Consider the following 16998-nt stretch of genomic DNA (forward strand, 5'->3'; position numbering starts at 1 on the left):
GAAAGGGCTCTTCAGCTAGACCGGATACAGTCAGAACTGTTTATGCTGCCATCTAGTGGTCAACTCCCGTAAGGTCGGCTCTCAGCCCCCCCCACCCTTGCCAGGACCTGGAAAACATTCTCCCCTCCCATCAGCTTATGGCCACAGTTGGGGTTTGTGTTCCTAACCACACCCAACAGGGACTTCAAATCTGTTAAACCCGAAGTAAGTGTGAAGGCAAAGAATTCTAAACCTTCGCTAAACCTTTTAAAGTGAAAAAGCAAGCTTCAAGTCACAGAATTTTGAGATCGTTTAGTTCAATTTCTACCACCTTTTCCCAACCAAGCATTCAGTTTCTGAGTAAGAAAAAGAAAGGTCCAGAAGGGCCAGTTGTTCAAGATGACAGAGTTTAAAGGCGGAGCCTGCCTGTGAGTCCCGCTGGCCTGATCCCATCACAGGAAGCTCTGTACCATCACACAGACATGCCTACAGAAGTCCTGTGACGTGGACATAAATAATCGGAGTAGACCAGTGGGTGAGGGCCATGGGTTCCATCCTCATGTCTCGCTTAACTGCTTTGTGCCCCTGGATGCTTAGCCTTTGTTCCACTTCCCCAACTGTTAAAACGGGGCAAAATAGCTACCTCCCAGGGTTGCTGGATGCTGGAATGAGCTAAGGGTATCTTAGCCTCTCATGGGCATTAAGGTATTAACTACCATTACGAATTTCTTGAGCACCTACTATGTGTCAGACATTGAGTGCTTTATGTATTTTGCCAGTGTGATCCTTGTAACTGTCTTACAGAGTGAATGTTTTTTCCATTCTGTAAATAAGCCTGAGAAAGGTCATGTGTACAATGGGTGGGTGCTGGGAACGAAATCACGATGGATGTCGCCTCTTGCCCAAGTTCATGTGATGAAGGCATCCAGTACACAATGGAGTGACCACGTTACAAACATGACCCAGCCCTGATGTGCTAGCAAGAACGAGCACTGAGTGACGACTAGGTAACGTGGTGGCATTCTTAGTATTTAGGAAGGCTTTCAGGGTGGGTGTTGCCACAACTGTTCCTGCTTGGAGGTGACCTTGCTGCCGTCATTCTTGGCCTTTGGATTGTTTGTGAATGATGGTAACTGGTAGAGGGAGTGCTTGGGATGGTCTACATGTTGGAGCTTTCAACATACCAGCAGTTATGTGTCTTTTCTGCTTGCCCTGCCACTTCATTTTGGTTCTTTCTGTAGTCTGTAGGCTGATAGCTAATGGAATATTCACATAATGCTCAATTTATCAAGACACCTGAGGATAATGAAAAACTCAGTGTTCCACCAGACGATATTTGCGCATGTTTAAAACCCCGGATGTAGGTGAGAGCTGCTGCTCCTTGAATGTGTCTGAGATGGGCAAACGCTTAAAAGCTAGTTCTGAAAGTCCCGGCGCTTCCCATCTCTGCAAACTTTCCCTCATCCCACATCTTCAAGTCCCTCAACGAGACACAGAAAAGGGATGTTCCGACCCCCTAGGACCCGGCGCTGTCCTCTCTCAGAAATCCAGAGGCCCCAGGGCTGTTAAGACCATGGGTCCCTCTCATTTTATAGGGCTTCACAGCTCACTGCCCCTGGTTGCGAGAAGCCCCCGTGGGGGTGGGTAAAGCAGGGAGGTAAAGCATGAATCTGAAGCTGGGGCCTGGTCTTCATCGTTGGTGTGTCTGCGGCACTCACCCCTTCTGAACCCCGAGTTCCGAATCTGTGAGATGGGAAGGAGGAAGCTCCCATACCCTCCACATTTGCTGACCAACGAGCACAGGGGAAAAAGCGCAGAGGAAACCGTCAGGTACCATCAGCGCAGTTCAGAGGTTTATAACAAACTGTGAGTGCGATGGCTGAAAGAGGAGATTGCTCAAATTACTTTTATGGCCAGCTGCCTGCGTTCTTTAAGGTTTGGGGCACAGCTTACAATCTCAAATGTTTTCTGCCTCACGTTCAGTTTTCTCTAAATCAGATGAGTGGGAAAGAACATCTGCTTGCTTGCATTGTCCTCATCCCCCACCAGGTGGCGCTGCTTCCCAATTAGCAATTTCTTGGTGAGAGGCTGGCTGAGACCTCCTTTTACAGCGGATCAAGTTGGAGCTGCAAGAGGAAAGAGAACAAGAAATTAAGAACCACCTGGCCCCCTGCCCCCGCCACATCCCCCACCCCACCCAAATTTCAAGTAATCAAAATGGGATCTCGGGATAAGAGCTCTGGTGACGGAGAACTGCAGTCGCTGGCCAAGGGGTAGACTGTGGGACGCAGGGTCTTTGGTGCCCGCATCTGCATATATGCCCCACTTTCCAGAGCAGGCAAGAGGAAGCCTACAGCCCCTGTGCTCCCAAGATGGGACAGACGTTTGCAAACACACACAGAGTTCAGGCAATGTGTACCCACGCTCCCATCCAGAGGGTTCACATTTTTCAAAAGAGGAATTTAAGAATTAGGTCAATTTCTCAAGCTATGGCAAAGAAAGTCACTTTTGCACATTATGGGCACAATAGCTGTGACTTGTAAGCAGTGATGAAATGCTGAGGTTAGAGAGACCTTCGGAATCCAAACCGTGGAAGCCAATGTGCTAATGGGCGTTCTCTGGGAAAGGACAGCGCTGCTCTCTGTGCGTGGTCAATGTACAGGGCACCCCCCGAGCGGACACCTGCCTCTCAGCCCTTGGACCCTAGAGTCCTTCATTCTCATAATAGCTCATCCCTCCAGCCTTCCTCCATCCCCAATAGAAGGTCCAGAGATATGGAGGCCATGTTTTCCTCACTCCCCCACAACTCATTTCCCTGAAAATAAACTGGCCCTGCTGTGGGGTGGCCAGGGTAGGGAAAATCAGCATTTTTCTTTATTCTTTTGAGATGAAGTGATGGAAGGGTTATGGGGTTGAACTATTGTCCCAGCTTGCCTCCATTTGGTTTCACTGCCTTAACCTTAGAGTGCTTTTGTAATCAGTATGTAGAATTGAAAAAAGGTGTCTTCAAGTTCAAATGGATGATGCTCTTAAGTACTAGATGCTACCTGTCAAAAAAAAAAAAAGATTATTTTACACCATACTTTAATCTTTATGGAACCTTCTCAGAAAAAAATTTGATTTTTAGCACTTACATAAAAAGTTAAATGTGGATTTGCCTTGTAATGTACTTCTTCTACTCCAGTGTCGAATACGGGGCTGCGCCACTCAGCCCAGGGCTGCCATAATTTGGTAAGCTCGCCAACGAGAGTTGATTTTTGAGGACAAGGAATATTTTGTTTTTTATCAGCGGACAGAGCTGAAGTAACTAACCTTAACATAAGGCAGAACTGTGTTTGCTAGGTTCTTCACCACCCAAAGCACCAGACCCGCTGCCCTCCTCCTAGACTCAGGTCTCTTCCCCGTTTTCCAGTCTCTTAACCAGTAACCTCAATCCTCCTGTTCATCAAAAGCAATTTCAACGACATCCAAGTGCCCTCTTGGTGCTATTTCATAACGTTGGACCGTTCACATATATTCATCCCTTTAACCCTCACGGCCATAATTTAAAATACAGTCTCATTTTCTGTCTGGGGAAACTGAAGCTCAGAGGCCCAAGGCTCCTCCCACTTGCCGCCACCATCCCTGCTTCTCCCACTGCCTCACCCGCACCCTAATCAGTCTCCGAATGGCCAGACCTCCTTGCCTCAACCATCCAAGTTTCTTTAAATACCATCGTCAACATGTTCCTCCTCTACTTAAAACTTGGTGACTTCCAATTTTTCATTCCATCAACCTCAGAATTTCCAGCCTGACTCTAAGTTTACCTCTTGAACCAGAAACCTCACAGCTCTTTCAAAACGTTCCCTCTCCTGCACCTGCCTTCATCTCCTCCTCCCACCTCCCCAGCCATCAAACACTGTCACCTGCAGTCCTGTGCCTCCTCCACAAGGGACCCTCCCAGCCCCTGCCCTCTGCACACTCCCTTCCTGCACACAGCCAGGGTTCGCTTGCCTCTCCCATGCCAAGCCTTCCAAGCCCCCCACCCCCAACTCCGCTCAGGAGGGGGGTCAGGCTATGGACTGAGGGATCAGACACGGTCCGCGTGAGGGTAAAGGCCTTGGAAGGCAATGTGGGAACTCCCAGAAAACTGAGGACTTTAGTAGGTCTTCCAGTCCAGCACTTGCACTCTTGGATTTAAAGCCTAGAGAGCTCTTGCACACATCAACCAGAAGACCGGTACCGAAACACTCCTGTGAGAGCAAAAAGATGAAAACCACCCGGACGTCTGCGGACAGGATGGACAACGTGTGTGTATTTTCCCCTCTATGCAACACTGTAAAGATAGCGAAAACGAATAAACAACAGGAACGTAACATCAGGACCGCAAACGCAGAGGAGCAGAGACAGTCACAGAAAAGCACGCCCGCGCTGCCTTTTCTATAAAGCTCAGGAAAGTAACCCACTGCGCGGTGGAGGGAGGAGGACGGAAGATGGGAGGGGCAAAGCACGGAAGCACAAAGCCTTGGGCAGTGGGCTCCCGGTGCCGCAGAGGTAGGGGACGGACAGGGACACGGGGTGACACGGCGGGGCTGCCTGCACACTAACGGGAAGGCGGCTCCAGCGCGGATGCGCTCATCTGCGGGCTCCTGCCAACCGTCGGGGACCCTGTGATCGGTTCCAACCCGCTGCCCGAATGGGCCCGGAGCGAACACTCGTTAGATGGCCCCGGACAATCGTCCACTGCTGGGCGACAACCGCGGGGGCCTGAGCCGGGGGACGGGAAACCGTCATCGCCCCAGCCGTGACTGAACTGCGCGCACACGCGAGTCTCCCCAGCCAGAGCCAGGGGAACAAAAGCTACTCACTACGGTACTGAGAGCGGCCCGGAAAACACAATCGTCATAAATCTGAGGAGGCAAAGCAGGTCCTCCACACTTCCGGTGAGGGCAGCCGCCACCGGAAACCCAGCCCCGGGCACACGGCGCGCGCTCGGCGGCACAGACACAGTCTCTCAGTGTCACACAGGCGACCCACAGAGCACAACCGTCGGGGGAAGGGGAAACCGAAGAACATCCAAACGGTAAAAAACAAAACAAACTCTGAGATTCACTGCCCCACATTACAGGGGAAAATGGGTTGACTCTTTAAAAAGAGAAAACAAATCACCATGTGTGATGGCCTCCTACTTTCACTTTTACAAAATTTGCAATAAACCACAATTCTTAAGCTGTTTTTCATTTTTTTTATTGCTGTTAATTCAAGGAAAAAGGGTTGCATAAAATCCAATCTGTTCTAGAAATATAAGTGGCCTTTCCAGTACATAACATTTCAAATATCAAAGTATATGGTAAACATACAAATAAGGAGAAGGTAACATACCTCCTATGTACAGTACAGTATTTTAAATCATAAAATAAGCTCCATAAAGTACAACTGGCAAGTGATTCACAATGCGGTCCATACGTGGCTTTATCAAAACTCTCACTGGAACAACTCAACTGCAGCTTAACAATTAATTTAATAATGTGGTCCAAAAATACCCAGATCAAATAAAATATATTTAATCAAAATAATTTCCTTTACTCGAACTTTTCTTTTTAAATTAAAGCTTTCATCTACCCCTCCATCCCCACCCCTTTCCCCTTTAACTCCCACCCTGAAAGTTAGTTTCAAAATGTACATTGCTGCTATAAATATAAATGCTACCTATGAAGCATTAAATGAAGCTTCTTTTTTCTTCAAGTTTTTCCTTTTATCTAGCAATCTGTTAGGCTTCTGAACCAAGACCAAATATTTAAGTCCCTCCGCTGTACACCGACGTTACTCCACACAACAAAAATCTATCATTTCTGCTCTGTACTAAGGAATGGGAAAACAAAACCAGCCCGACCCTTAACCTAGGACTATACAGTGGTAGTTGCTCATTGCTGTTGAATGCAGCAGTTCCAAAAATACACCCAATCTTCCAGATAATCTCAGTGCACTTTAGGAAATCAAAAATTACCTGGAAGCAATTTAGTACATAGATTGGCTTTAAAAAAAACTTTTTTTTTTAAACAGCAGCATTAAACTTAGTGACATGACACTGACATGATTAATACCATCTTAACACACTCAGAATTCAGTCTTTCACATTATAATCAAGCATAGTGGTAAACTGTTATCAAAGTGACTTTGCTACGAGAGACGGGTTAGGGAACAAACCTGACTTTTGCAGAAACCAGAGCTTCTGCTCAGATTGCAATAAACCATACACATTTTAAACACAACATAACACTGCTACAGTTGGTGTGAGAAAAGAAGAAATCTTTACTCAGGTAGTGTCTCTTTAGCACGACACAGTGGTAGACTACAAGTGAAATCGGCTGTCGACTTTCATTATAGACACAGACACACAGAACAACACTCACACTAGTTTGTTCACTTTATGTCTCTCTGAAGCAACAGGCTAAAAAAAGTATGATGAAGTAAAAAGTTTTTTGTGGTTTTTTTGTTTTTGTTTTCATTTTTTTTTATTTTTTATTTTTTTAAGAAAAAGCTCTTTGTCCACTTCAGACATTGTATTTTTTCAGTTTCATATGGTTTTACTTCTTCCTCTCTCTTCCACTTACTTTAATTTTGATTTGGACCACAAGCACTGCATATATGTGTTTACGTGATGCTGTTTAGTACATATATACACACAATTCAGGGGACTTGATGTCTCCTTTCAGATTAAGGTGAAACATTTCATCCTCGATTTATAGACAGGGTAGGTCATGAAAGTGTAGACCAATGCGTGGCCAACCGCCCCTGCCACGGGTCACTGGAAGAAGGGTGGCGGGGAGATGTGTGTCCTTTAGGGTAAAAGTGAGAAGAGTGGGGAAGAAGCAAAGTTTCTCTTTTTCAAAACCATATGACTGTCACCAGTGTTGTAAAAAAAGGTCAAATACACAGTTTTAAAGATTCAGTAAACATTGCACACAGCAAGTATTCAGTGTAAAAAAAAAAAAAAAAGCACAGCAAACATTTTCCTTTTGATAGTTTGTCTGGATGTTTAAATTACATGTATCATACAGATAAGCCTGTTGTTGAACCAGGAGACCAGAGGCTCAAAAGCAATGCATTCTTTTTTGTTTTGGACATCGGTACAAGAGAAATGAAAAATCCCAACTGCATAGAAATCTAGGAAATGTATAGACAAAGAAACACAAACAAAATACCTTTCCTTTCCTCCCCTCCACACCCCACCATGACTCCCCAACACGTCAGGGTATTAAGCAGTCAAGCTTTACTTGTTTCAGTCTGCAGAATCCAACGTATCATTAGAAGGGGGGAGGGGAGGTGCGTATCTCAGTCTGTAAGTGCCTAAAACGGGAAAGACAGAACTGCTAAGTCACTGCTTACAATGCAATGCATCACAAACCACTACAAGATAGCAAATGGGCATGCTCGGCAGAAGGCAGCTTCCTCCGCACTACTACGATTCCAAAATGGTAAAATAAATTACCTTCAAAAAGTAATAGGAAGTTTGTGCTTTAAGTTCAACCTAAAGCTATCAAACTCAATCTTCCTTTAAAAATGCCAAGTATACACTCGCAATTCAAGACTTTTTTTCTGAGTGAGATTTGGCAAAATGACAAAAGCCAAATCCAAGCAGAAGGTAACAGTCTGACCTCTCCGCTGAATTTGCGCTTACTCATACTCATTTAAAACATTTTCTTGTTTCTGGTGGTAATAACATTAAACAGAGTTCAAATAATTCCCTTACTCCCAAACCAGTGCTTAAATATTTTGTTCCTTAAAATGCAGTAGCATTTTTTTTTTTTTAAGCATCTGCTGGGAGGGAAAGGGGAAGCATGAGGGAATGTGCGTGAGGCCAGCTGGCTATGCATCGATATGCTAAAGAGAAACTAAAAATCAGACATGTCAGATGACTACATTACTTCCTATTTTTTTCAGTATTTAAAAATTTTGCTTACTCTACAAAACAGGATTATAGCTTTAAAAAAAAGTGCTGCAAGAGATTTGACATTATCATATAACGCAAATTCCCATTATATTCCTTCAAAAGTGCCTCAATGGTTTATGCTTTCCTTAGAAACTGAATTCCTCTCAACTTCCTTGTGCTGCGTGACCTGGGTCTACACTAGGTTTTCCCATTCGCATTTTCGGATTTGTCACCGAAAGCACAACATCCATAAATGAACACACACCAGCTCTTTCTGCCACAACAGGATCACCGTGCTCAGTAAGGTAGGGAGAAACGGGCACACTCAAAAACAAGTCCTCTGGGAGCTCTCATGATTACCTTGTTGACTGGCCTCCATGGACGACTGCTTGCACTCCTGTGCGTAGTGTCCGCTTACACCACAGTTGTAACATGACACGTTCCCGTTCTTCTTGGGCCCCGAACCGCTCGTGTTGGCAACTACATTAGGTGCTGGATAGACAGGATAGAATCTCCCAAATCCCGCCATTTGTTGCATGCCGTAGTTGGCTTGGCTCCCCATGACTGGGTCATGCACCAGTCCATTTGCATATGGAGTCTGAGGCAGAAAAAAAGGAAGTTGGTTTCCGTTGCTCTGATGTGCTTGGTTGAGGTAGCTGCCATTGCAGATGGATGGCAGAGTGAAGAACGACGGGACTCGGTACATTGGTCCGGGCATCGGATTAGGATAGTAGTAACTGTTTAGCTGAAGGTTTCCATTGGTCCCACAGCTGCACCTGCGCCCACAAGAACCACAAGGACCCGAGCCCATCTGCTGGGGCGGCAATACGGTCCCGTTAGCGTTCGTGTTTCCCACAGCACTGATGTAAGACGTGCTGTCGCTCTGCGCAGTACTGTGTGTCAAAGCAGGGCTCGGGCTGGGGGCGGGGCCGGGGGTGTGGGTGGGGACGGCGGGAGGCCCGGCGGGCTGGGCCTGACTGATGCCCGCCCCCGCCGACTGGGCAGACGTGGCTGCCGTGCTGAGCACGCTGGAGTTCTGGCTGGGCAGCACGCTGGCGGCGAGGGGGGAGCCTGGGAGGGTGTAGGAAGCTGGTGGCTGGGCGGCTGACAGGCCGGCTGCTGGAAGAACTACCTTCACATTGGTAGGCTGAGGGACGGTCCCAGTGTTTCCCTCAATTTGAGGCACCATTTGATTTAGTCCTACCACCTGGGATGCAGATTTTGTGATGGGGTCCGTGGTAGCAACAGGAGATCCCGGAAAACTACCTGGGCTGTGGACAGGAAGAAAGGCAGTGTTTGGTGATCCAATGCTCAGGCTCGCGGGGGGCTGCTGTGGGATGTTAACTGGGCAACTCTCTGAAGACCCCTGTGGTGGCGGCAACTTCAGCCTCTGGATTGTGAGGTGTAAAGCAGGGGCGCTGCTGTGTGGGAGGAACGCTGAAGGGAGAGGTAAAGGGGAAGCCAGTAATTCAAGGTGTTTTTCTGATTCTCCAGTAGAAGCTGTTGGCCCCAGTATTCCAACAGGGGTAGAATTGGTGGATTCCCTTATTGCAGAAATAGCAACAGGACTGGGAACGAGCATCCCTATTGTCTTGCCATCGGCAGATTTGGGCGGAGGAACAACAACATCAGACTTCTGGGCACCATTGTGCATGACACAGTGTAAAGTTGGCATAAAAGAAATATGCTGATACTTGGGTGCGGTTAGGGGATCTTCTAAAAGGCCTCCATTGTCGCTTCCTAATGAAGCAATCTGAACAGGTGGCTTGACAGTGACGGTCTGGTTGACAGAACCATAGCCTGTAAACCTTGTTGTTGACGGATTCCCAGAATCCTCAGAATTGCTGTCTGTGTCTAAGGGAAACATATAAATAGATGTTAAAGCATGCATCACTCCCATCTCTTGCTAGAAATAAATATCTATTTTTTTATTTTACTTTTTTTTTTAAGTAGGTTTTATGCCCAGTGTAAAGCCCAACGTGGGGCTTGAACTCACGACCCTGAGATCAACACCTGAGCTGAGATCAAGAGTCGGATGCATAACTGACTGAGCCACCCAGGCGCCCCAAATTTTAAGTGTATCTAAAACGAACTCTGAAGTTTAGAATTGGAAGAGATGTGTCCCTCCATTTCCTGACCGCCAAGCTGACTTTCATTTAATTTTTGGCTTTCTATGGACTTTGTTTAAAAAATATGGAGATTCTGGAAAAGGCAAAACTATGGTGGCAATAAAAAGACCAGTGGTTGCCAGGGGTGGGGAGTTGACGGCAGAGATGAAGAGGCAGAGCACAAGGGACTTTGAGGGCAGTGACAATGATCTGTATGATATTATAATGGTAAATATGAGTCATTATACATTTGTCCAAAGCCCCTGAAGGTATAACAACCAAGAATGAACCCTTAGGTTAACTATGGGCGCTGGGGGTGATAACGTGTGAATGGATGTTCAGGCTTGGTAAAAAGTGTACCACTCCAGTGAGTGCTACTGATCACAGGGCAGGCTGTCTATGTGGCAGCAGAAGTACAGGGGAAATCTCTGTAGTACCTTCCTCTTCATTTTATTGTAAACCTAAAACTGCTCTAAAAAAATTAAGTCTTTAATTTAAAAAAAATCCATGGAGAGATAAGCAACAAAAGGTTAACTGGAGACTGAATGAAGCACAATAGAAATACTGAGATTTATTTAATATCGCCTTATTACTGAGAAAAGGATTGGATCTTTTTAACCTTAATACATTTTAGGCCATTCACTTGATTTGTATTCTGCACTGCCAAACCCAAGGTCTTCACATGGGTCTCACACACGATACAATTTAAAGGAGCTCAATCACAAGACTATCCTTCACCCAAATATCTAGAGGTAGGGAATGGAAGAGAATGGAATAAATATTCGTACTTTTACATTTATTTCAGTGGGGAAAAGAACATTTAAAGCTATTATAGTCTCAAAACAAATGGTGTTAGAACACAAGCAGCAAGGCAAATGCAAGCACGCTGCCATTTCTCCCATGGTAAAACAGCAAAGCGGCAAATCCAAAATTATACTTCATATGGCGTTATTGCTGCAATCGCTCTTATGCTTATATACAGAAATAGTGTCAGTCTAGACTTCCTCTGGGTGTCCTGACTTCTGGTATAAAGAGGGCAAAAGAGAAAGTCTAGTTCACAATATGTAGGTATCATAAACCCAAATACTGCAATAATACGCAGAGTAACCATGCAATTAAATGTAGTGCCTATTTTAACATGTTTTTTTGCTCATAAATACAAGTAGAACTATACCACATACTTAAAAATGTTTACGTGTATTAAGGTAACAACTAGCTATACTATACTCAGCGAAGATGTTAAGAACTTTTGAAACAATACCAAAAACAAATCATACTAGTAGTCTTCCTCAAGAAAGGTTAAACAGAACGTGCTTAATGACACAGGATGTCAACAGTGTTATTAACTCAATTATTATAATTTAGGAAGAAGAGTTTCAATTTATGAGTAAGTGGTTCTAGCATAAACTTCCCTTAATAACTGAGGTGTTTCTTGCTAAACATTTCAAAACAAAACGTATCCAAAAATTAGTCACTTATTCAAGGCATTTTATCTGTATCTGTAACCATCACAGGAATACACAGTTAAAGACAAACATTTAAGTCCAAAGAAGACAGATCATTTTTCAGGTGGTTAACTACATTTCTCTATGAACTGGGCTTTCTTTAAATCTTAAGTCATAGCAAATGGCCCCATGAGTTTAAATGATCCCAAATGGTTTCCCGAGCACTGTAAGGACTCATCTAGCTAATTAGAAATGGTCTCTCCCTTTTTTTGCATTGGCTTTCAAAAGTATGAAGTCTCAAAACAAAACCCCATTATGAGCAACAGAACAACAACAAAGTCACATGCAACCATTTCATGCACTCAAAATTCTAAAAATGATTAAAGCTTTTTCCCACAGTGGATATTCTCCCCCTGCTGGTTTTAGATATTCCAAATGATTCTTCATTTAGGAAAGGTTCAATTTAGTCACTTGATAACTGAGCCTCTCCGACAAAGGGCAAGTTCCTCCATCTAGGCCGCCAACTCACGCTGACGACAGGAAAGGGAGGCTGCGAAGTAACCCAAGCGCACAGATGTACTCTCCACAATTCTGACCAAGAGGCCAAATGTGCACTGTTAGCTCCAGAGCCCCCAGATTATTGGCACCTCCTACAGAATCAAGCAGAGCATGTGGAATGACACTGAAAGCTGGTGTATTCTGAATAAGGCATAAAAATGCTCTCATTTAACTTTCGTAAGAGCTCTGGGCAGTTATTTCCATTTTTTTTCTTTTTCACGAGGAAACTGCAGATCAGAAGTAGTACTGCCTCGGATTAGAACTGGTGGTAGGGGCACTGCACGCTGCATCTGATAAGGCCTCGAAACCACCGCAAAGATCTTCTTTCACTGTATGTGATACAGCAGCACTCTTGCCGCAGCTCCCTAAGACATGGCACAGAAGCTAAGACCTCGGAAAGCTATACACTGCCCAGGAAGAAGCCCCGCGTGGCTGAAATGCTGTCGTCTAAGGCTCTCTAGAGATCTTCGTGGCCCAAGAGAAATCCTCTAATACTTCCCACTAGCATGGGTACACCTTATAACCAAAATGTTCCTAATCAGATGTTTATAACCAAGATGTCTTATCATGTGTAAAGAATGATAAACTCATTCAACATATATTTTTGAGATCTCATTTCCAGAATGGTAGGGTAAGGATCTCTGACACGCCACTCCTGTGTAAAAGGAACAAGAATCCTGGCAAAAACTGCCAAAATCGGCTTTTTCAGAACTCTAGAAATTAACTAAAGGCTTACAGTGATCTGAGGAGTGGTTTACTCCAGAAAAGCCATGGAATCTCTTAAGAATAGTGAGCACTATGGCATTTTACCTTGCCCTAATGCCTGTGTACTTTCTCCAGCTCAGAAGTAGCTTTATAAATGAAAAGTTCTGCAGCTACAGTAGCTATATAAACTAGCGAGCAGCCCCTAGAAAAAGCATGGGTTTGGAGCTATCTAAAAGCCCCATCCTCAAAGAACCTGTCACTACTGGCCTAGCAGTTACAGCTCACTCTGTGTTAACAGCTGCTTACCCACAGGGCATTTATCACAATCAGCAGCAAATGTTTAACAACTTGGCTGCCTGAGGCAGCATTACCAGTTGGGGCTAAGGAGAGGTTGACCAAAAAACTTAAAAGAAAAAAACCGAAGAATGAGATGTCCACAGGGAGCTCTGAAAAGCTTTCACATATTCCTGAAAATCTAGAAGGCCATGCTCATGTCTAGGGCTGTATGTAAGCCCAGGAAAGACCTGAGAAAGCCCTACGCTATTACTTTTGGCTGACTCTAAGCTTCTGTTTAAGGAGGAACTGAGGACGTAACACATACAGAAAACAAATAGCAAAATGGCAGATGTAAATCCTACCTTATCAGTAATTACAATAAAACTAAATGGATTAAATATTCCACTCAAATGGCAGAAATGGGCAGAATGGCTAAAAAGCCATAATCTAAGTACCTGCTGTCTATAAGAGACACACTTTAGATTCAAAGACACGAACTGGCTTAAAGTAAAAGGACAGAAAAAGAAGTACCCTGCAAATAATACCCAAGAGAGCTAGAGTGCTATATTATTCTCGGATAAAATAGACTTTAAGACAAAAATTGTTACTAGAGGCAAAAAAAGGACATTTTATGATAAAAGGATCAATCCATCAGGAAGATATGTATATTATAAATATGTACCTCTAGCAACACACACATTTTTAATTTTTCTACAGTGAACTCTTTATTTTATTCTGACTGTTTTCTTTCTACTTAATTTCACATGCAGTGAAATAAAGCTTTAAAAAAATCAACATTGCTAGGAACTGCCAAGTCAGTGGTCTATAAGACACCCTTTATATCAGTTAAATTTAAAATCAATAATGACATTATAGGAACATAAAATTACTTGTGTCTGACTGATTTTAAGAGACAACACACATTTTCCTCCACCACCCCCAGATCCCTTCCCGAGAGCAAACCTCTGTCTTTCTCTTCTTCACTTTCAAAGCTTTCTCTTCCATCATGTCGTGGGCTAGAAGGAGAACTGTAACTCTCTGAAGAGGTTTCTCCACATGTGTCATGTCCAGAACCAATGTCCAAATTCACATCTAAAAATAACAATTCTATTTTTTAAAAATCATGTTAAGTAGTTAAATTAATTTCTGAACTGAACCATTAGAATTAGTTACAGCTGTAAAAACTTCTTTCTTTCAGTTTTTCTATAAACACCTAAAAACATGGTCCTTGACCTAGGTAAAAGTTTATTATTAAAACACAATTTTAATTGAAAATAACTGAATAACAAATACATTCTTAAAGGCAGAGGAACAAGTCAATCTTACTGAGTTTAAAAAAATCAGAGTTAAGGTTCTTTGTAGGGTCTGCTCAATAATGGCACAAGTAGCCATCTTCTAAGTCTAGATATTTTAACTCCTCAGAACTTATTGGAAAATTCATTCTTTAATAGAACTCAAGAATAGAACGGACTGCCAAAAATGCTTATTCGGTTAACTCACTACGCCTGAGTATTTAAAAAGAGTCAAATGCATCCCATCTAGTAGACTGAGTAGCCCCTCGAGTTCTGCCCAGAAGCTGAGCCCACGTCGAGGTGGGGTAGGGGGTGTAGTACAGAACCTGTCATGATCAATTAGCCATATCTATTTGGGGCACAGAGAAAAGATTATTTGTATACCTAGTACTAGACATTCCTGCACTGGCCCAAACTTAGATAACTGTTCTTTTCATTTCTGTAAACCCAGTAGCTAACATAGCTTCTGCCTCACAGCAAGCATTCAACACATGTTTGGTAAATAAATCCCCATATAAGGAATTCTGGAGGCATCTTAGAATTATATAGATGAGTGAACCATTTCTATGGCAACCTGGTAGAAACACTAAAAGGTAATTGCTTGGACAAAATATGGGTTAGAAAAAAGATATGGTTTGTATAATGAACAAGTTAGCTGACTAATCTGTGTCCTTTGAAGGTATGAAATTTATAACAGTGTTAGTGCTGTTAAGGATGACCTAGCCTAGCCCAACCACTGCAATGGTGAATAGATACTAAAGAATAAAGTCATTAAGAATGCAGATGTTGCTAATTCCCTCTGGGTAATAAAATGCGAAACTACCAAAGGAAAACTGCACAAAATCTCATGAGACTGTAAGAAAAGTGGCAGAGCAGTTACTTGGGCAAGTAATCATTTTACAGAAAAGTAATCTGGAATGTACTGATACACAGTAATACGTTCTGCATCACCAGTCACAACAGGACTGAGGAAAGGGATGCTAGCTAACACTAACGGTGATCTGAAGACGGTCTAATGTGCCACAGTTGGCCAAACAGCCTGGCATTAAACTGGACTAATGAAAATAAAACCTACAGAACTGTGGCACATATGGAAATCGTGCATATTAAAATTTCAACCAGCAAAATGAACAAAATGAACAGTTCTACTAAGGGAATCGAAGATTCAATGATAGTGTATCAAACCAGAAATGATGGGCTCAAAGGGTGCCACTGGTGCAGGGTGAGCTGAGATTTGCTCACTAAAACTCAGACAGTGAAACTCAGTGGAGTCTTTGAAACTTCAAAGAGTAAGTTTTGGAATAGACTGGTGGAAAAAAAAAAAAAAAAAGAGTAGCTATTTCTCCAAATGCCAATTTATAGAATGATTTCCTCTAGATTATATGGCTAGTGAATATTCTAATCACCAAATTGTCAAATATAATAATTTGCAGTTTTCAAGGAACTAAATATATAAATCTAAATCTACACTAAACATAATTCACTCTTTGATGATTCAGAAGGTGCAGAGTCTCTGGAATTTTCCTCATCAGGAATCATGTGATCGTCTGGAGTCAGGAGGTATGGATGGGGAGGGTGAAACCATTATGCAGAAGGATGTTGGACCCGCTGTCCTTTCACACAGAAGCATATACACTTTTTTATTTGTTATGTCTCAAAGGGTAAAAGGTTATGCATGTTATTAAGAAGACAAAACCCAAAAACTTACCATATACTATTCTAGCCGCAATTCTAACAATAAAAAGCCTGGTTATCAGTATGTATGAACGAACAGAAGTTATGGCGGACCAAAGCAGCACGTAGGCCCCTCAGATGACAGAGCCACAGTGGGTTATTAAAGGAAGCTGGAGATTTTTAAGTTTCTGAAATCTCGTAAAAGGATGACTGAGAGGTCAACTATCTCACGGCCCCCCCAACTTCTTGATGCCACAATCCACAACAGAAGAATGGGGTGGAAGAAACACAGGCAATACAGTGGGACAAAGTTCTCAATAGCGCAGACGAAGTCAAGCAGGCACCCTTCTAGTGGAGAGATTTAAAGTGGGAGGTTTTAAAAGCAAATACACAGCAAAGAATATAGATGACAAATTCTTGGGAGGACACAACATGAAGGGAGGCAGTGAGGGACTTAACTTTGCTCCCTTTTGTTATCTTTAGAATATTGAACTATATAAATGTACTATTACTCAAAATGGAAGTTAAATTTTAAGCTTAAAAATGAGTAATACTTCTTTTGGTTATTTAAAGATGCAGACCAATCAGAAGGCTCTCTCATATTTTCAACCCCAATACGGTCTCTACACTTTAGGACATGCAGAATTTGTTTCATAAAGAAAAAAATCTTAAATATATCTGGAGTTTACTGAATGCTTACAGGTAATTCCTTCTTTATACCCTCATGTTTCAAAGGGACATTAATAAATATAGGGTGTTTTTTGTTGTTTTAAATTGGAGTCAGCAAACATCTGAACTACATTTGGCATCAATGCAAAGTGATAGATTTTATGTAGTCACACTTCATGACACAGAATTAAGGTTTACCTTAATAAAAAATCCTGAGGCTGTATTTTCGGAATATTGGAAAATAAAGAGCCAAAGGAATTGGGAGTTTGGGATGTTATTTGAAAGGTTCCTTAATAACCTATACAGTGTATGTTTTCTTCTACCTTAGAATAGGGAAAAGGAACTAAATTATTGAGCATCGATGTGCTCAGCAATGGTGA

The 16998-nt window shown here is 43.0% G+C and overlaps 1 protein-coding gene across 5 annotated transcripts in view; it reads right to left on the reverse strand.

The window, feature by feature from the left end:
• Positions 1 to 271: 271 nt before the first annotated feature.
• Positions 272 to 16998, reverse strand: part of ZCCHC2 (zinc finger CCHC-type containing 2) — a 63230-nt gene continuing 46503 nt past the window's right edge. The window contains exons 12-17 of one of the 5 annotated variants that reach the window (XM_087869761.1): positions 13947 to 14075; positions 8252 to 9745; positions 4827 to 7308; positions 3114 to 3291; positions 2914 to 3026; positions 272 to 2105 (exon numbers count right to left, since the gene is read on the reverse strand). In XM_087869761.1, the coding sequence (XP_087725887.1) occupies positions 7241 to 7308; positions 8252 to 9745; positions 13947 to 14075 (1691 nt within the window). In that variant the 3' untranslated portion in view covers positions 272 to 2105; positions 2914 to 3026; positions 3114 to 3291; positions 4827 to 7240. Of the gene's footprint in view, positions 2106 to 2913; positions 3027 to 3113; positions 7309 to 8251; positions 9746 to 13946; positions 14076 to 16998 lie in introns of all 5 variants that reach the window. The other 4 variants (XM_087869760.1, XM_087869763.1, XM_087869762.1 and 1 more) reach the window with 4 other exon arrangements.

This window comes from Ursus americanus, chromosome 19, assembly GCF_024610735.1.
Source record: "Ursus americanus isolate L20-20 chromosome 19, mUrsAme1.1.p, whole genome shotgun sequence".
NCBI lineage: Eukaryota > Metazoa > Chordata > Mammalia > Carnivora > Ursidae > Ursus > Ursus americanus.